Source organism: Salminus brasiliensis, chromosome 2 (genome assembly GCF_030463535.1).
Source record: "Salminus brasiliensis chromosome 2, fSalBra1.hap2, whole genome shotgun sequence".
In the NCBI taxonomy this organism is placed as follows: Eukaryota; Metazoa; Chordata; class Actinopteri; order Characiformes; family Bryconidae; genus Salminus; species Salminus brasiliensis.
Genome location: NC_132879.1, coordinates 5,927,072 through 5,948,759, shown reverse-complemented (window position 1 = coordinate 5,948,759; position 21,688 = coordinate 5,927,072). Strand labels below are relative to the sequence as shown.

The 21,688-nt window shown below is 44.2% G+C and overlaps 1 protein-coding gene across 2 annotated transcripts in view; it reads right to left on the bottom strand.

The window, feature by feature from the left end:
• LOC140550301 (copine-8) overlaps positions 1–21,688 on the bottom strand; it is a 168,308-nt gene that overhangs the window by 80,826 nt on the left and 65,794 nt on the right. For both annotated transcript variants that reach the window (XM_072674217.1, XM_072674218.1), the window contains exons 5-6: positions 15,404–15,443; positions 7,931–8,007 (exon numbers count right to left, since the gene is read on the bottom strand). In XM_072674217.1, the coding sequence (XP_072530318.1) occupies positions 7,931–8,007; positions 15,404–15,443 (117 nt within the window). The remainder of the gene's footprint in view (positions 1–7,930; positions 8,008–15,403; positions 15,444–21,688) is intronic.

Genomic DNA, 21,688 nt, shown 5'->3' with positions numbered 1-21,688 from the left:
TTGAATAATTTGAATTATTGATTAATCTAACCTGGCCACCCAGGACAGCGGACAGGCCAGGCCAGGCCACTGGAAAATCCTTTCAGGCTCTATTTTTCTTTACATTTAACTGATCTGACATTTTCTTATGATTTCCAATATACAGATAAATTTGTCAAAATGAAAAACTGAAACTGGCGTGATGCTGGAAATACATTATTTTTCATATGTAGAAACTAACAGTACTTCAAAAACAATCAAATTCTGTTATATTAGGGATTACTTTGAGTAATTCTACTGTTTAAAGCTACATTATGTAGCACTGTTACCTTAAAATAGCAGCTCAAAGCCGCCCTAAACTCCAGCCCAAAAGTGCTCTGAGTTTGCCTCCCCATTCCAGCCTCTCTGGGCGTGGTCCATACTAGCAAAGAGGCTATCTGAAGAATATCCATCTTCAATGTTTAAGAAAAAATCATTTCTTTCTTAAAACACTTCAGAATCTGGAGAAGTAAACTTGATGGACTACATCTGGATACAGTGAAAATTGAGAAAATTTGATTGGTGGTCAAACTATCCCTTAAACCCTCTGTCAGATGATCCTATAGCATCCCAGAGTCTTACAATGGTTGTCCTTTAACACGCTGTCCTTAATCCTTAATCCACCTTCCACATGCTCTTACATATCCTGCATGTCCTGCAAAAACCTTGTATCTCCATTTTTGCAAATAGTTTTTCACTATTTGTGTCAAAATTTCACATGGACCAATAGAAATGCTCCAAAATGACTTGAAATTGAAATCTTTCACATTGACTTCCATTGAAAGGTATGTCTAATGTAAAGCTGCCGATTTTAGGGAGAGCTGTTGAGGTTTTTGCTCGACAGCAACAACAAACACATGTATAGACACACTCCCTCACATTCACCCATCCCTCCATCTCTCCTCTATACTGACTACCTTCCTGAAAGTCCTAATCAAGACACATGAATCTGCAATCAGCATCTCGACAGCGTGAGCTAATTAAGTACTGGTGACACTGTGGAGGAATGGCTGTTTTTCCATCGGTGCTGGTGCAATTACCCACCCTCCTCCGTCGACAGGGACCTGAATGAAATAACAATTATCATTAAAAGCAATCTACATGCTCAGCTCAAGTACCTCTTCCTGTCTCTCTCTCTCTCTCTCTCCCACACTCTCTCATTTTCTCTCTCTCTCTCTCTTTGTTTCAGAGAAAGCGACTAAATACTAAATAAGCGACCTCCACATCGCTTGCTGAACGAATCCCACTCAGACGCCGCCGCCGCTGAGTCGATTTGATGGCCATTCGGCCCTGCAAACAGGATTGGTATTGGCGGACTAATCAAGCCATTGTTTTCTCATCGAGGTAATGTGTCCAAGCTTCTACTCACACTCCAGCTGACACACGCACTCAGTGTTTACCTGGCACCTGTCCACAAAGCTCCTTCAGGCCCCTTCACGCAACCGTGTATCTCGGACATGCCCATTTCTTTGCTTTAATTGAATTAAAAGTGGAAAAAAAACTCTTCACTTTGACTTCCCTGCCTGAACTGCCTGGTGTTTTGGAGATGGTCTGACCCAGTCGTCTATCCATTACACTATGGCCCCTAGTCAAAGTCGCTCAGAACCTTAACACTTGCCCAAATCTTCACAGTAATGTTCCAAAATCTTGTGGAAAGCCTTCCCAAAAGCCTAGAGTCAGCTTCTGACTTCTGAAGAAACACTGGATGGGCTGGTGTCCACTTACTTTTGGCCAGATACAATAAATACAATTTGTCGTGTCATTTTCTCAGTGAAGAAGGGGGAAAAACACCAACGTGAATGATACAGATAAACATACACTCACGGAGAAGCTCCCGTAGGCCTCTAATTCCCACCAGAGGCTCATGTAGGACCTACTGAACCCCATCTGAATGATGTTTACACTATATAGACAAAAGTATTGGGACACCTGGTCATTCATTACTTTTCTGAAATCAAGGGTATTAAAAAGAGTCTGTCCTGCTTTTGCTGGAGTAACTATGTCTACTGTCCAGGGAAGAAAACCCTAGACTACCAGATTTTGGAGCAGTATTGCGGTGAGGATTTGATTGCATTCGGCAACTCATCATCCCCAACTCCGCAACTCATCCCAAAAGTACTGAATGGAGCACTATCCATCATTCCAGAGAACACAGTTCTTCCACTGCTCCACAGCTCAATGCTGGGGGGGGGCTTTATACACCTCTAGCCTGGAATTAGGTAGTATGGTGCCAATAGGGTCATGTTTATCTGCTTCAGAGAGTCCTATTCTATTGGCAGTACTCAGCAATGGGTGAATGTGTTCATTAGAAGGAGTGTCCACAAACATTTGGCCATTTTTTCAGTTTAATGGGAAATGAATTAGCCAGGGCTTTATTTGCAGGTAAAAGATCTGGATGGGACAGTTTCTCATCACACAGAAGTGGGTTTGGTAGAGAATAACAAGAGGACGAGTGGTGGTGGGGGGTAGGGGGGGTTAAAGGGTACTGTGGGGGTTAAAAGCTGATGAATAAGGAATAAATAAACGCCACTGCGCTGGAACTGAAGTTATCTGGCCTCGTGTTGCACTCAGGCGGCCCTTGTGTGTGAGCGATCCAGAGAGAGCTCAAAGATACAAAATAAATCAGATAAAGGGAGAAAGAGAGGGAGGAAAGGTGAACGGAGAGGAATGGAGGAAGGCCGAGGCTCTGTAAAGTCTGTCAGTGAGGGAGAGAGACACAGAGAGTGAAGAGAGAAAGAGAGAGAGAGAGAGAGAGAGAGAGAGAGAGAGTGTGTGTGTATTCATTACAGCACTATTGTATTTGTCTGCCTTCAGCAACTATTTAGCTCAGTCCAGTCAACTGACCCTCTCAACTCACATATACAGACACACACACACACACTGCCCTACTCTAACACACTGTATTTATGGTTGCATCAACTTTAGCTTATACACACACATTTATATATATATATATATACACACACACACACAGTGCACAGCAGAGAAGCCTTACTCTTACACACTGTATTTACAGTAGCACCAACTTTAGCCTACAAACACACACATATACACACACACACTTTCTCTCTCCTGCCATCCGCTGACAGGGCCTGAAATAGCAGCGGAGACCCGCTGAGTGATTTCTCCCTCTATTTTCCCCCCTTTTCCTCCCTTCACAGAGAGACTCCCGAACGCAGCCCTGCGCGCTGATTGAACTGTGTAATTATGTGTAATTAACAGTCATTAGGGTTGTTAAAGGTGCCCCCCAACGGGGCGGAGGTGCAGGTGCGCGGCCCAAACACGATTCAGTCGAGCTCAAAAAACCCCCACAAACATCCCTTTTGATACTGCAGTTCACCACAGCCGAATACTCCAATTTGGCTACGCTGGACTCTATACACGCTATACGGACAAAAGTATTGGGACACCTATTGTTCCTTGATTCCTCAGAAATCAAGGGTACTGTATCCTGCTTTTGTAACTGGAATAACTGTCTCTAGTGTCCAGTGAGGTCAGGATGAGGATCAGGATGACCACCCCACCTCATCCTCAACGCCCCCCTTCTCATCCCAGAAGTATTGGATGGAGCACCAACCATCATTCCAGAGAACACAGCTCCACAGCTCCACCGCTAAATGCTGGGGTGTTTTATACCCCTCTAGTCCACACCTTAATCTATTCTATCGGCAGTATGTCTCTACAGGGACTAGACAAGCTGTGTGTGTGCATTTGCACATCTGTGTCAGCAATAGGCCCAACCTTAAGTAGCTTAATGCATGCATTACAAGGGGTGTCCACAAACATTTGGACACATAGCGTATTTTTCATTGTGTACTCAAAGCCTCCTGCTTTTAAAATCTGCAGTTGCTGCAGTACTGGCTGTAAGTGGGGGGGGGGGGGGGGGGGGGGCGCAAAAAGGGGCACTAAGAGAAGACATGGTTTTGCACTCTGCAAAAGTAGAGGGCCATTATGTGAGGCTCAGCTGACCCAGTCCAGGGCTATTTCCATGGAGGTTGTTCCAGAGTCAGCTACAGTCTGACAGAGCTCCCAGCAAGCAGCGGATTAACCTCAGTGTGTAATACAGTAGAGAGAGTATTGGACCAGATCCAGCACAACAGGATCATGCAGAGACATTTTTTGGCGGGGGGTGCTTAACGGTAAACAAAGGAAAATGGGCTGAAGATAATGTCTGGGCACCCAGTAATGTCAGTACTTAGTAACACCCCCTTTGGCGAGTATCACAGCTTGTAAACGCTTTCTGTAGCAGCTAAGAGTCTTTCAGCTCTTGTTTGGGGGATTTTCGCCCATTCTTCCTGCAGAAGGCTTCTAGTTCTGTGAGACCCTTGGGCCGTCTTGCAGCTCTGCTCTTTTGAGGTCTATCCACACATGTTCAGTGATGTTTAGGCAGAGGGACTGTGAGGGCCATGGTGAAACCTTCAGCTTGTGCTGGTTGTTCAGGTGGTCCACAGTGGATTTTGAGGTGTGTTTAGGATTGTTATCCTGATGTAGAGACCCTACACTGTTTGCTTCCACAATTTTGCAGACCAACAAGTTCAATTTGAACTTAATCAGTGCACAAAATGCACCAAGCAAGAAAAAGGGCACAGCACAGATTTTCTTCTTATGACTCCTCCATGAAGGTCATATTAATGCAGGTGTTGCTACACAGTAGAACAGCGCACCACCCCTCCAGAGTCTCAAAAAAATTATCCTATCTTTTACTGTAATGAAATTGTCCAAAACAAAAATAATGCACTAATCTTGACTGAAATGTGTCTCAAAATAAGGTTTCGTTCGTCACTTTATGCCTTTTGAAGTTTAGTTCATGTTCATGTTTCCCTTTAGATATAGGTTGCAGATCAAGGGGTTCACGGACACAGGGAATTGTGGTAAACGGAGATGCAGCTGCAGTCGTCCCGCCGCTTGCACTCGATCACTCAGGTTTGTGGACGGTGGAGTGGATGGATGCCAGTGTTTCAGGGTGCTCCCATGTCTGTGTTACCTTCTGGCCCTCTCCTTTTAGTTAGGCTGTTATAGTCAGATCTGATCTGATCTGATTCTCCGTTCTCCATAAATCCAATCAGACCAGAGCCTGATACTCCCTTCAGCTACTGCTCCCTGCCTTGGACTACTTGCCCACTGTTGATCTAATTGATGTAATTACTGCAATTATTATTATAAAAAATATTTGTAATATTATTATAATAAACCATCACCAATATTTTTATTATTCTTACCATCACCACTATGAACTATATTAGAACAGTGAGTCTAGTGAGTCTTTTTTGTACCCAATTATTTTAGATTAGCCAATCACCCAACCCAGCTAGCAGACACCCGTGCATCAGAGCTGGGTACCTGGTGATGCTACATCAACGGCAGCTTGAAAAGAGGTGGAGGTCGGTTGAGCATGTGTCACCAACACACCAGGAGAGAGCAAGGCCGATTGTGCTCTCTCTGGCTCCGGCGATGACGGCAGACAGCATGACCCAGGATTAGAACCAGGGGCTGTGCCCTACAGTGGTCCTGATGGACCACCCTGAGCCCCACCCATCTTGCAAGTGATGGCTCCTCCCAAGGTTTCTTCCTCCAGCTCTGAGGAAGTTTTCCTTGCCACTATCACCTTTGGCTTGGCTTGCTCACTGGGGAATGGGGGGGCTTCTGCATGCCTCTGGATAGCTGGTTTTGCCTCTGGATAGTTGCAGTTTAGTTTCCATTGAAATAAACAGTGTTTAACCCTTAACACTCCAAGGCTTATCACCCACTAAGGCGCACCACTCAGTAACTACCGCTACTTTTTTACAAACTGGGGGGGGCTATTCTCTGGTAATAAGAGTGTTTAAAAACACTTTTGGCTAGCTGGTGGGCCATAGGCTTTTTAAGGGGTTAAATATGACATCACAGTCACTCTTTTTTGTTATTTACTAGCAAGACAAACCCAGTACATCTGTCTTGTCCAATAGCGGAGGTTAATAAAGCATTGTGTGAGCAGCTGAACGCAATGTGAAGCACAATGTAAATTAAAGGCAGAATCTGCATTAAAGCCTTAAAGTATCTCTCTCTCTCTCTCTCTCTCTCCTCTGTTCTTGGTACTGTTGCTCCATAAGCCGCGCTTACTGGACTGCCACTCATTTCATTCCAGTAAGCGCTAGCTGCTGCTTTTAGTGCTGAAATGAAAGGGAGAAGAGGCGTGTTTCTGGCACTGTTTTCATATCTTGGGGTTTCCGAGCCGCCAGCGTACAATAGCCGAGAGAGAAGAGGAGGAGGGAGACAGAAGGAATGTTTTATTGCAGATTTTCCTATTCAGACAGCACACAGTACGTGTAGGCTACAATAGATAATTTCGTGAAGCGCGCATGCGAGAGAGAGAGAGAGAGAGAGAGAGAGAGAGAGAGAGAGAGACTGAGACTGAGGGACTGGAATAAAGACTTTAATGAGCACATTCAGAATAATGAGCATCAGCAGCAAGCAAACAGCTCATTAGTGAGTTTGAACTGCACCCTTCCCCTGCACACACACACACACACACAGCTCTTAATAGCATGTCATCGTACACAACTGCAACAATACAGCACTGCCACAATATCCCTATCCACTCCCTTCTACATTCCATAATCACCCTGCTCATATACAGCCCCATCTCCATCTCCATCTCCATCCACTCTTTACAGGTTGGTTAGGATTCAGCCACTCCTACAGTGCTGTCGAGCATCTGAGCAACGGCATGAGTTTTACAGGAAGACACTCTCACTGACCACTGACTTTATGTTTATCTGGGTTTATTCTAATGCTATATAGAGTTAATTACAGGTAGACACTCTCACTGACCACTGACTTTATGTTTATTTGGGATTATTCTAATGTTATATAGAGTTAATTACAGGTAGACACTCTCACTGACCACTGACTTTATGTTTATTTGGGTTTATTCTAATGTTATATATAGTTAATTACGAGTAGACACTCTCACTGACCACTGACTTTATGTTTATTTGGGTTTATTCTGATGTTATATAGAGTTTTACAGGTAGACACTCTCACTGACCACTGACTTTATGTTTATTTGGGTTTATTCTGATGTTATATAGAGTTTTACAGGTAGACACTCTCACTGACCACTGACTTCATGTTTATTTGGGTTTATTCTAATGTTATATAGAGTTAATTACAGGTAGACACTCTCACTGACCACTGACTTTATGTTTATTTGGGTTTATTCTGATGTTATATAGAGGAGTTTTACAGGTAGACACTCTCACTGACCACTGACTTTATGTTTATTTGGGTTTATTCTAATGTTATATAGAGTTAATTACAGGTAGACACTCTCACTGACCACTGACTTTATGTTTATTTGGGTTTATTCTGATGTTATATAGAGTTTTACAGGTAGACACTCTCACTGACCACTGACTTTATGTTTATTTGGGTTTATTCTAATGTTATATAGAGTTAATTACAGGTAGACACTCTCACTGACCACTGACTTCATGTTTATTTGGGTTTATTCTAATGCTATATAGAGTTAATTACAGGTAGACCATTTAAGAGCTAACATCCTTTCTGAACACACCTCACCTTACCTCAGATACACAGATAGATATAGACAGATAGATAAGGGTGAGCTGTTGTTACCAACATTAAGAGGGAGACAAAACCAGCAACAAGCCAAGTGAAGCTGGAATAACCCATACTCACAAATGAAAAACAGACAGAAGAAAGCCAGAAACACAGAGACGAAACGGATCAGGACCCAAGAATCTCAGCTAAAACTAATTAAACTTAGAAGATGGCAGAACTGTGGCTAAAGTGGCAGAGGGTGGTCCAATAATCTCATGTGAAGATCCTCGAAGAACCTAAAAACTCTGCATTGAGAGGAAGTTGAAAACAGTGAGTAAAAAAACGCAACAGGATGGATGCTGGTCCTTACCCCAGAGGCTTCTCTAACCGACTCCCCATAGAGCCCACAATCTCCCCCAGAGTGCAGTGCGCCTGCCCCAGGAAATCCTGCAGAGAGAGACAATGAGAGAGACAGTTAGATAATAAGAATGAAAGACAGACAAAGAGAAAGATATAGATAGACAGACAGACAGACAGACAGACAGACAGATAGATAGATAGATAGATAGATAGATAGATAGATAGACAGACAGATATACAGACAGACAGACAGATATATAGACAGACAGACAGACAGATAGACAGACAGCTAATAAGGGCAGACAGACAGACAGATGATGTGTTGTGCGTAACAGAACAGCACTATACTCTGCACACAAGTCAGGAGACATTACTGTCACCACTCTCACTGTCCAGCACAGCTGAAAACACAGCAACATGAAAAGAGCAGTGATGAGAGAGACACACGGTGGAGTCGTCCAGCTGCCCTCAGCGGTCATTACGATGCATTAGCTCTCTTTTACTTCCCTTGAACAGATCCCAGAACTGCAGGAGGACACATTGTCCCTCACCTCTACTCTAACAGCTAAAGCTTTGATACAAACACCAAAGAGAAAAATCAAGCAGAAGCGCCGGCGGCACTCCCCGCAGAACTGTAATGAGCCAAGGCTGATTGGAATTGCTTGTTTGGCAAAGGCAGCGCACGCATGCTGGCTAAGACGGCCAAGAGGTTAATGGAGAGAACGGAGTCCGGCTTCGCTCCGGCCGCAGCGTCTGATGGAGATGGTTGACATTATTATAAGTTTGATTAAACTTAGTTAAGCGAGCCATACAGGGTACAGTATAGAGCCCAGCCAGCAACACTTTACATAAGCTTTCTATGACAACTGACATCAGCCTACATAAACATTTATAAAGGCTTATTAACTAATCAACACCTCAGTCGTTCTGAGAGCATGTCGCATGTTCTGAGACCTCCGCCTTATGGTCTAACCCCAAACTCATTCCTTCTGAGACCTCCTTTCTTGACCCCAATTGATCATTATCACCACCTCATTCGTTCCGACTGGTACTAATGACCACCTCATTCATTCTAAGACCTCCATTCCTCATTCTGATTGGCCCTAATCACTACCTCATTCGTTCTGAGACCTCCCCCTAACTGTGATTGGTCCTAATAATAACCTCATTGGTTCTGAGACCTCCATTCCTCATTCTGATTGGTCCTAATCACCACCTCATTCGTTCTGAGACCTCCTCCTGACCGTGATTGGTCCCAGATTTCACATCATTGGTTCTAAACCCCCCTTCCTCATTCTGATTGGTCCTAATAATAACCTCATTGGTTCTGAGACCTCCCCTCCTGATTCCGATTGGTCTTTTTTCACCACCTCCTTCATTCTGACACCTCCTCCTAACTGTGATTGGTCCTAATAATAACCTCATTTGTTCGGAGACCTCCCTTCCTGATTCCGATGGGATCTAATCACCACCTCATTTGTTCTGACACCTCCCCCTAACTGTGAATGGTCCTAATAATAACCTCATTGGTTCTGAGACCTCCCCTCCTGATTCCGATTGGTCCTTATCACTACCTCCTTCGTTCTGAACCTCCTCCTAACTGTGATTGGTCCTAATAATAACCTCATTTGTTCTGAGACCTCCCTTCCTGATTCCGATTGGATCTAATCACCACCTCGTTCTGAGACCTGACTGTGATTGGTCTTAATAATAACCTCATTGGTTCTGAGACCTCCCCTCCTGATTCCGATTGGTCCTAATCACCACCTCCTTCGTTCTGAGACCTGACTGTGATTGGTTGTAATCATAGAATTTTAACTGGTCCTAATCACCACCCTTAAATCGTATATACCAACAATGACGTGGTGGATGTTAGTGTGAGGTGTTCTGCTGGCTTTACCGTACGCACAGAACTTTTACACCCCACCAGCGCACAAGTCTTATTAATTGCCAATTAAGGCACCATGCTAATGAAGTTTTACCTCAGACGTAGGGCAGGTAGCACAGCTCTGAAAGGAATAGCTGGTGAAGAAGCTGTAGCTTTAGCTATTTATAACACATGGCATTAACAGTGACACTGCTCCTTTCCCACGAGAACTAACGATTACTGCTAACGTCTCCACAGCCCGATCCAATAAAGCAAAAGTCTCTCTCTCTCTCTCTCTCTCTCTCTCTCTTTCTCTCGCCCACTCGCTCTCTTCCTTAAACAGAGTGCAATAAATACATATTTTGCTGCTCACTCCCTCTGGCCTTCTCCCTGTAATTCTCACCTGCTGCCAACAGCACAGCTAGCCCTGCCGGCTCCTCACATGTTAACACGTCTGGTAATGGCTTTAGACTGGGCAGAAGTTTCCCAGGAGGCTAACGGCTGGATAAAGAGGGGTTGTCTCTCATGGTCAGACTTCGGGGGGGTTGATATTGATTTTTTCCTTTTTGTTAGTGTCTGTGAGGGTGACAAAAAGAGTGCTAGGTGCACGGAGACAAGTCCATTTGTGATTTGTGGGCTCATTTGGGGGAGGCTGCTGGAAGCCACAGGGTTTGAGCGAACAACTGGAGTCTCAGGGAATGTTTTCAATTACTCCTCAGCGCTATTCGGGTGTCTGTGTGTGTGTGTGTGTGTGTGTGTGTGTGTGTGCGAATGTGTATGTGTCCCCATGCCTCCAGGGGTAAACACTACCGGCACAGATGCACAGGAGCCATGTTTCAGAGCTGGCGCTGAGCTAGAGGAGCTGATGGTGATTTAGATGGGTGGAGCTGGCTGGAACGTAACGTGTTCAGCACAAAGGCTTTGCCAGGTGGATGGATGGCTAGTTTTAGAACAGCTCCTCTGGCTGGAGTGGATGTATTACAGTAAGTTTCTGAGAACAGTTTGTCTAGATGGAGCTGATGTATGATGACGTTCAACAGGACGGGTCTCTATAACTATAGCGGATGAATTCAACTGTTCTCAGTACAGCGGCTATTCTAGCCGGAGCTCTCTTATTATACCACACTCAGGGGAATGGCTTCAGCGGCTTTTCAGTGGATGTATTCAAATGGTTCATGAATTTGCCATTTCTTGTTATTATCTATTAATATGGCTGGATATGTTAGTCGGACGATAATACGGGTCGAAATGGACCACCCTCTGGAGTCTAAGGGGCATTTTCTCGATTTCTCGAAGGGATTTTGAAGGCACTTGCGTATGAGATAATACCCACATGTCTTATATCAAAATGTTCAGAACAATCTGAGCGCTCATGTGACCTAGAGAACTGTGGGTATTGAACTGAACTGAATATTAGTATTATGGCTCTTACATGGAATCATAATTTAGAGGATCCAGTGATGTACAGGAAAAAAATCCACCTTGGACCCAGATTGCCTGCTCTGTGGTGGTCAGCCCTGTGGGGTCCTGAGCATTGAAGAACAGTGTGAACGGAGGCTGATAGCAGAGTATGCAGAGAAACAGATGCACTAAAGTCTGGAGTTATAGAACTATACAGTGCTCATATATGGGAAGTGGAGCTGATATAATGGACAGATCTAACATTATGGCTGATGGCTGGTGTATTTAACTAAAAAGAAAACCCTCCAGAATACTTTTAGGTGCTGAATCCATCGTAAACCAATCGAATAAAAGAGAAATCGGACAGCACTGGTATACTATCCAATACATTTGTCTGACACACAGATAAACTGCAGACGTTTCGGCGCTAGGCCTTCCTCAGGGTGCTCATAGGGCGCCAGCCAACACTGTTATATAGACCAAACAGGTGTATACCGCCCCCTTGTCAACGTCATCACCAAGTTATAATTCATCATCCTCCAAAGCTCTTAATAAAGAAATTTGAACGGAAAACCTACAACACCATAGCAACCACATAGCAACCGCCTATCAACCACCAACCGTTCTGTTTTTCCTTCAGGAAATGTTATTAAATGTGTATTAAAATGTGCAGAAGTGTGTCTCTGTAGAGGAGGTCAGTAATAATATTAGCACTATTAATTACTATCATTACTCTCATTAATCTGACCAGCACTGCCATGACTACGTTTAAGTCATACTACACTATGATTATTATATTATAATTATGATCAGAGCAGTTCAACAGTTTAGACGGTTTGTTTACTTTTTTAATCAATAATGTTTAAATAGTTCTGATCAGAGGAGGACGGGTCGGGTCCCCCTTGTGAGTCTTGGTTCCTCCCAAGGTTTCTTCCTCCAGCTCTGAGGGAGTTTTTCTTGCCACTGTCGCCGTTGGCTGCTCACTCTTTGATCCTTCATGTCTTACGTTACTTTTTTACTTTTTTTCTACTTACTTTAATTACTAATTATGTAAAGCTGCTTTGTGATGACAACAGTTGTAAAAAGCTATACAAATAAATTTGACTTTGACTAATTTACACTTTTGCATATTTTGTGTATATATATATATATATATATATATATATATATATATATATACATACACACACACACACACACTACTAGCCATTCAGTCTGTAGCAGAGTTATTGGATTGCTGTAGTTATTACAGTGTGCAGCCTTTCACTGTAAAAGGTGCAATACACTGCAGTCAATCAGAGCTGGGTTTTCCAAAAGCCTCTTACCTTAATTGCTTTGGCCCCAGTCTTCAAATGAAACTCAGTGTTTTAAAAAAAAGACACTGTGTGAAATATCGACTCTAGATGATAAACTTCTCAATATTACAGCATTTCTTTTTGTGTTGAACCTTACAGCAAGTGCTAAATTCATCTGTCCTTGGTCGGTACAGTGTCGAGTAAACCCCTTAACCAGCCTATGGCCCGTCAGCGGTGTTATTACCAGCTTCTATTAGCAGAGAACAGTCCCAACAGTTTGTACAGAGGTAATACACCTTAGTGTGTGATAAGCCTTGGACTGTTCAGGGGTTAAATCACGTTGATTAAGGTGATGGTTAGGGTTGGATGGCATAAAGGTAATAAAGGTAATACTGGCATAAAGGTAATACTGTACACTGTTGACGGTATCTCCAAATCACCAGCTATTTCCCCCATGTGCATTAAGGAGAGCCACAGGGTGAGGCTGTTGGGGGGGTGGTTAATTGACTGGTTATCAACATGCTGAAAACAGCTGGAAGGTGCCTTGTAGAGATGGGTTGATCACTGTTTTGAGGGGCGATACCAGTCACAGGATGAGATGACGTGGTAGTGATGTAAACGTAAGGCCAATTGAGAATAGCTAATTGCACCCCTGGTAGTACCATATACTGTGGTAATATTTGGAGACAGTATGATGGTGTGCAAACAGAATGGGCAATGCTGAAAGGTTACTCCTATTGGGCGAAAATGCACACCACACCACCCTGTCAGTCAGTGTCACTGCAGTGCTAAGAGTGACCCACCACCCAAATAACACCTGCTCTGTGGTGCTCTGGGTCCTGAGCACTGAAGAACAGGGTGAAAGGAGGCTAAAAGAGCATGCAGAGAGGCAGATGGATACAGTCTGGAATTACAGAACTCCTGCCGCTACTTTACAGACTGCCGCAATAAACAGTCCTGATCTCCTATTGTCTATCCCGCACCACAGTCCGTCGTCCAGCGAAGCCTGAGATAGTCCTGCGTGGATTCAGCGCTATTACCGCTCGCTCACTGTCTCTATGGGAACTCAGTGGAGAGGCAGAAGCCCCCCAGAACAGCTGCAATCAGCCACTGTGAAGGAACCATAAAGCCAATACAACTGAATAACAGAGTAATGAATGGTCACAACACACAGAAACAAGCTGTCCGCCTCCGTTTCCTCTCCCTTCCTTGTCATTTCTGTCTAGCCAGTAAGCTGCAGCCACAGAGGTCAGCGCAGAGGGCAGGGCGACACACAGCCGTGTGTTTGCCAAACAAGCAGCAGCAGTGAAACGCAGACAACACAGTAAGAGAGATTCTCTCAAATTACCAAAACAAACTTGTAGTTGGAAGGAGGGAGGTGTGTGTGTGTGTGTGTGTGTGTGTGTGTGTGTGTGTGTGTGTACATGCATTAGTGCACAGCGTCTCCCTGCAAACACTGCGGGTAATAATATTACTAATAATGATGAGTCTGTTTACACAAAGGCATTCTCCAAGCAAATCACACACGAGTGAACACAAACACAACCTGCTCGTCTGTGTGTGTGTGTGTGTGTGTGTATGTGTGTGTGTGGGTATATCCACGTCCATTTCCCAACTGTATGTGTGTGTATATATATATATATATATATATATATATATATACACACACACACACACCAGTCAGCCATAACATTAGTACCACCGCCCTATTATTAAGTAATTTCCCACTACAACAAATCTGAGCATTTCAGGCATGGACTCCACAAGGTCTCCACATCTGGCACCACAGACGTGAGCAGCAGACCCTTCACGACCTGTATGGTGAGGTGGGGCCTCCATGGATCTCATCAATGAGTCTTAGCTGACCATGACTCTGTGGCCGGTTCACTGGTTATCCTTCCTTGAACCATTTTTGGTAGGAGGTTCCGAGAACCCTATAAGACCTGCCTGGAGATGTTCTGACCCCGTGGTCTTGCCATCATAGTTTGACAGGTCTTGTAAACGTGGCTCAGATTCTTACGCTTGCTAATTTCTCCTGGCAAGAGCTACCTGTAGATCCTGTGATGACATTTTGGGATTGGTGGAGGGTCTTGTGTGTGAAACAGCTGATTTCTAATTGTTCTGGGATCTTTTTAATCCCATTTTCCAGACGTCTCTGCACCTACTACCTTCTTTCTGCGTGAGAAAGGGTTTTTTTCATTCTGACATTAAAAACATGGAAGTGGATCAGATTCTTATGTCCGCAAGAAGCGAGGATTGGGATGTGAGGCCAGCAGGGATAGTCTGTTCTGCAGAGGGAGCTGGAAGTAAATGAATATATAGTTCTGATAGAAACTATATTATGCCCCTACACCACACACACACACCAAGCACACACTCCACACACACACACATATGTTGATATATGTTAAGACTGGATTTAGGGAGTCCTTTTGCTTCTTCCTCGGCTTTCCTGTCTCACTGTCAGTCATAACCTGCTCGTGACACTTTTCACTTTTTACAGGATTTCGACTCGCCAACAGGTCCAGATATTTAACATGCTGGATTTTGTTTTTAACTCGGGTCGGGTTGGGCCGCGTCTTTGCCTTTGAGCTGATGTTTTGGGTCCTTTTTGCCGACTTCCAAAACCTGATGGCGAGCGTACAGTTAAAAATCAGGGCTAAAATCATGTAGTGTGAACTCGGCATAAGCCGATAGCTTGATAGGAGTAAGCAGAATGAGTTTAATCAGCGAGCGAAAGGCAAAATCTCTGCTGTAATCAGACAAAGGCTGACTGACGCAGACGAGCACTCTGAGCCATTCAGGTGGCTCAGACCAATGAAGAGGCCACAAACCCCCCTCCTCAGAAGTGAAGCATCATCAACACAGCGTCCAAAACTGAAACGGAGAGGGTTATGTACGGCACGTCATTTATACTCACATGTTTAGAAAGGTTGCTGCTCTTTGAGTCCACATCATACCTGCAGAAGACAAAAGAAAAACACACAACAGTCATCAATCAATCGAGCCGCATAGCAACACACTCGAGCAACGGCTGCACAAATCCAGTGGGGTTTCCCATTATAAAGCTCAGCTGTAGCCATTAAAACACTGAAGTCTCTGAAAGACTGGATTAGCTAATTAGGCCTTTGTGTGTGTACTGAGCTGGAGAGAAGAGTGTGAAGAAGGAGGCAGAGGTTACTGTACACTGACCACCTCTTCTCTTTTAGGCAGATCATTAGCCGGGTGGTGATTCATACATGCTAATTGCCTGCAGGGGCACAGTCCGCCTGCTTCTGGCTTCTGGAAAGACATTAGGTGCAAAAATCAAAGGACATGTTTGGAGCCTGAAGTTGGCTCCTCTAGTTCCGCGCTGGAGGTCCACTATACGGACAAAAGTATTGGGACACCTGCTGATTTACTGTTTCATCAAGGGCATTAGAAGAGGTTTATGCTGCTTTTGGTGGAGTAACTGCCTCTACTGTCCAGGGAAGAAGGCTTTCTATTAGAATTTGGAGCAGCATTGCTGTGAGGATTTGATTGCATTTTTATTGCATTGTTGAATAGGGTTTTAGTGAGGTCAGGCTGTAGGATAATTCAAGATTCAAGATTCAAGATTCAAGAGTTTTATTGTCATATGCACAGCAGAAACAGACAGTTACGCTGTACAATGAAATTCTTACTTTGCTGTCCCTCCATTCACCAATAGATAAAGATAACAAAAAAGAAATTAACAAATAATAATAAAAAATATGTATATACAAAGTAAATAAAGTATAATAATATAAGTTGAAGTAAAAAAATTAAAGTTAAAAATTAAAACTTTCCTTTTTACAATTAAAAAAATGAAAATAAAAGTTACATGTGCTAATAAAGTTACATGTGCTTGAAGAGCAGCAGCTATAAAGTGCAGGTTGCAAGTAAGAGATGTAAACAATAGTGTGTAAGTAGCAATGTAAACAGTGTTCTGACTGCAGCAGTACAGTGAGTGTAAGGTGCAGTTAAAATCAGATTAGATTTTAAAACCAGTTCAGATAGGAAGGGTTGGAGAGGTAGTGCGTGAGGTGTTCACAAGCCTGATGGCCTGTGAGTAGAAACTGTTTGTGAGTCTTGTGGTCCTGGACTTCACACTCCTGTAGCGTCTGCCTGAAGGTAAAAGTGTGAAGAGTGTGTGCTGGGGGTGTGTACTGTCCCTGATTATGTTGTGGGCTCTCCTGGTGAATCACCACCTCACCTCATCCCAGATGTAGTGGATGGAGCACCACCATCCACCATCATTCCAGAGAACACAGTTCTTCCACTGCTCCACAGCTCAATGCTGGGGGGCTGTATACCCCTCTAGCCCACGCCTGGCATTAGGCATTGTGTCCATATGCTCGTGTTTATTATTCTACTGGCTGTTTTTCTTATGAGTCTAATGCTAATACACACCCATTATAAACCAGTTACTACATACCAGTAGACCAACAACGACAGATAGCAGTACCACTACACACACTCACACACAAACACAGGAAGTGATCAGACTGCAGTGTTGTAAAGGAGCTGGGAGCTGATTGGTCAGGGAGGAGAGTCAGACTGGATTATAAGATATTAAACACTATAAAACATCATTTTAAGAAAAGTTTCGACTGAACTAAATCAGACAGTGCAGAATGTCTGATTATAGAAACTGAGACTGAAAATAAAGGGATTTTACTGAACGTATTAATCAGCAGCTCGTCTGATCTAAACCGGGGGGCTGGATTATTCATACAAGCACAACGATCAGATTGGATCAGATCAGTATCGGCTGATACTCAGCATTAAGAGACTTGGATTGGATCGGTGGGCAAAATAACCTGATCTAGACGTCCCTAATCTATTTCTGCTATCCGGCCTGGGTGTATGTATTTAGCATTAGCATTAGCTACTGTAGCAGACAGGAAACCAGCACATCACACCTCACCACATTACACCTGTAGAAGGAAGCAGGTCTTCTAAAGCAAGACAGACCAGAGCCTTGACCTCAGAATACATTTACATTTACGGCTCTTCTCCAGAGCGACTTACAGAAGTGCTTTGCTATTTCCACAAGAAAAACCTCAGCTAGTTTAAATAGACTAAAGGACATTACTAAGCACAAGTCAATAAGGTGACCATAGTACCATAGTACCATAATCCAGCATGAACTTCAGCGTCCTGTCATCTGTCAGTGACCGCTTGTAGCTCGAGATTTCGTCGGAAACTACTGTCACTCTCCAGAACTCTGTCCTTTGCTCCTGATGAAAAGGCTGTGAAGGCTTGACGTGACTGTATCAGGCCTGAGAAATAATATCCGATGATTAAAGGCTGTAAAGGAAGTGTGTTTGGATGCCACGCTTGTTTTGTAAACGCTGAGATGGGATCTCATTGTCATTATTGGGGCGCTCCACATCGGTGGCTCCGAGATAAAAGCCCACTGTTCTCTTTCATCTGCACACACACACACACACACACACACTCACACACACATGTCTTGGATTGAGACACACAGTCATTTTCATTCAGTCTCAGCCATTTCCGCTCGCTCTCGGGCCCTGTGGATGAGAGTGCCTGGGCGTGTACGCTTGCAGGATTGCCATGGCTTCAGCATCTTTTCTGAAGGAGAAGACCGATAGGCAGTTGCTGTGGTATAACTGGTGGTTGCTAAGGAGTTGTTACTTATGTGTTGTGAAGTGGTTGCTATGGTTTTGGTTGGTGATTGATAGGCAGTTGCTATGGTATACCAGGTGGTTGCTATGGCATTGTTTGGTGGTTACTAAGGTGGTTGCTATAGTGTTGCAAAACGGTTGCTACAGTGTTGCAAGGTGGTTACAATGGTGTTGCTTAGTGGTTGCTATGGTCTTGCTACATGGTTGCTAGGGTGTTCCAGGTGGTTGCAATGATTTTACTTAGTCAGTGCTAGGGCTTTGATAGGTACTTGCTATGGTATACCAGGTGGTTGTTCTGGAGTTACGTGGTTACTAATGTATTGTTAAGTGGTTGCTAGGCAGTTGCTATTGTCTTATTAGGAGGTTGCTATAGTATTGCAAGGGGGTTACAATGGTGTTGCTTAGGGGTTGCAATGGCTTTGCTTAGTGATAGCTAGGGTCTGCCAAGCACTTGCTATGGTATATTAGGTGGTTGCTATGGAGTTATTTTGTGGCTGCTATAGTGTTGCTAAGTGGTTCTTATGTGGTTGCTGTAGTGTTGCAAGGTGGTTGCTATGGTGCTGCTAAATGGGTTTCCAAATGGGTGTTTGGACCTTGTCAAAGACATTTAAACAAGGTAGAGATGGTATTTATTGGATGTTAGATTGGGAGGAGGGGCTTCAGGCATGTTCCTCCTCGCTATTTTCACCTATAGTGTGGCAAATTGGTTGCTAATGTGTTTCAGGTGGTTGATATATTGCTGCTATTTCAGGTGTTTGCTAAGGTATTTCTGGTGGTTTCTATGGTGTTGCTTTGTGGTCGCTAGTAGAGATGCACCGATCCGGCTTTTTCAGTTCCGATACTGATACCGATACATAAACTTTGCATATCGGTCGATACCCGATACCAGTCCGATACCATTGCTGAATTAAGAAACCGTTTACCTCACCATGTGGGAGAGGCTTAAGGCATCAGGATTGACTTAAACATTACTTTATATAATAAAAACAAATTCACACAGATATAAAGGTACTAAATTGCCATTTGTCATTTATTTATTTGCACATATTTAGTGCAGTCTCACACCAACAAATTAAAATGAAAGGTTTGGTTCCATAGATCTGATACCCAATTCAGCTAATTTTGTAAATATCGGGACCGATATTCGATCCTAATATCAGATTGGTGCATCCCTAGTCGCTAGGGTGTTGCAAGGCAGTTGCTATGAAATCCCAGCTGGTTTGAATCGCACAATCGGGCAGAACAAATTGTGCTGTTATCTCAAAAATGGGACGAGTAAGGCGTCAACAAATAAAATAAAATAAGCAGAAGAATACCAGAATGGACTAATACTGTAAATCATGTAATATTTATTTATTTATTTGTTTGTTTATTTGTGAATTTATAGCTTTGCAATACACAACCACAGCACAAGGATTATGCTATGTGGAAGTTCAGTAGGCCGGGGCGACGAGAGCCAAAAACAATTACCACGGAAAGTTGCATTAGCATTTTATTAGCATTGAGGAACTGAATTAGCATTACTGAAGGCTAAATTATGGGCACTTATTGGTTCTTCTCTCAATCTTGTGACTCGTTCCCATAAAATCAAGCTGGAACGCAGCGCGGCAGGAGCCCGAATTAGCATAAAATCAATAACCCAGGGTTGTCTATTTCACAGTTCCACCGAAAACGAAAGCCATAAATGCACGCAGGGCTCCGGCACACACACTCCATCGGCCCACCGCCGCTAAATGTCAGCCTGGGTCCGTCTCTGCCAGTGCACGACTCTAAATGCTATGCAGTAATGAGGCCCACAAACAAATTAGTTACATAAGGAGCCGTAAGGAGTCCCCAAAAGCCTCTGTGATGTTCTGTCCCACTGCACACACACACACACACACACACACACACACACACACACACACTTCAATAAATAGTGCATTACCTCAGTGAGACATGAAAGCATGTATTTACACAGAGAAACAGGGAGCCATTCACACACACACACACACTTTCACACTCACATACACATTCCAGCAGGGTGGGATAGGTGTATGCAGTTGGGACAAAGACAGCGAGTGTGTGACGGAGGGCAGTGGCCAGGGTGTGACTAACTGCACTCTCAGAAAAGGCTGCTACAGCTTTTCCCAGCACTAGCAATGCTCCCGACACAGGTACAGGTCCAAGACGAGTACCGTCGAGTACAGTCGGGTACAGTGTACGTCAGTGTATGTGGTCAATCAAGGGCAGAGGCACTAACTGCAAGAGCTTCGCCAAATTTGCAGACGGAAACCTTACGCCGTCCCACCCCCGGCCCCTTTTTCCTCTCGCTCGCTCCCTTTCCCTGCCCTGAACTGAGACTGAATTGGTCACATTCAGTTATTTCTTACTGTTCCTTTTAAAAGGGAACAACAGAAAAGAAATAAGCAATAAAGGAGTGAATAAGAAAATAAGTGTTTCCGATATTCTGGCCGATAGTTCCCATCTTATGTCATGACATGTCAGATTGTCGGTTTAACGCAAACTGAATTTTTCAGTTTTCAAATTTGGCTGGTTGAGATTAAAGGGTAGCCCCCTGCCCACCCTGCCACTCCTGATGATATCATATACCACAATATTATTAATATGTATTTTTTTATTTTTAATTTGATCCGATTTTTCGCCAATTTCCTCCCCAATTTGGACCGCCAAAGTACTCCACCCCCCCTACCAGAACCACCAGTGATGGCAGACTAGCACACGCACCCTCCAACGAACTGCCGCAGATGTAACATCACCAGGCAACCAACGCGCCTGAAGGCAAGCACCGCATACCCGGCTCCAGCGCACCAGCCCGCAGACGCCAGTGACAGCCAGCACCGCAGCGCAGCGATGTGGGGAGATAGCACCATCTACCCACCCTGGAAAGAGCAAGGCCAATTGTGCTCTCTCTGGGCCTCAGCTGCCGAAGGCTAGCAGCATGACCGGGATTGGAACCAGTGGTCCTCTGGTCACAGTGACAGAGCCTTAGTCCGCTGGACCACTCGGAGCCCGGTGGTATGAAAAAAAATGGACACCGCCAAACCCTACGTGCTACAAAGGGTTCTTTAAGCGGTGATCCACACTCATATTTCATTTTAGGAGTGTACAATATGTGCTCATCAAGATTCTTACACACTATATACCCCTAACTGTCCCTCCACAGTCGTATTCAAAGTGCACCACCCTCCGCCCTCCCCTACCCCTTACAAAGGGGCTGATTATAGATCAGTGGTGCAACAGGTCCCGCCAACATCGCCGCTGAGAAATGAAGGCTAGAACAGGGCTGTAGACGAGCTGACATTTACACAAACCAACAGGTAGTCTATAAACATCCTGCTAACCCCGACACCCCCACCGTCCCCTCCGCGCCTGCTTACACAAGCGCTTACAGGAAAATTCCACCCCACACGTTCCAGCTGGAGCTGAGAAGGAGGCTTGTGTTCCAGCCTTAGAGAACACACTCTGACGGAGGAGTCAGAGCCCATCCCTACATTTAGCTCAGCTCCTGGACTGTGTGTGGAAACCTTCTTCAGCAACTGCCCCCTGGCTTC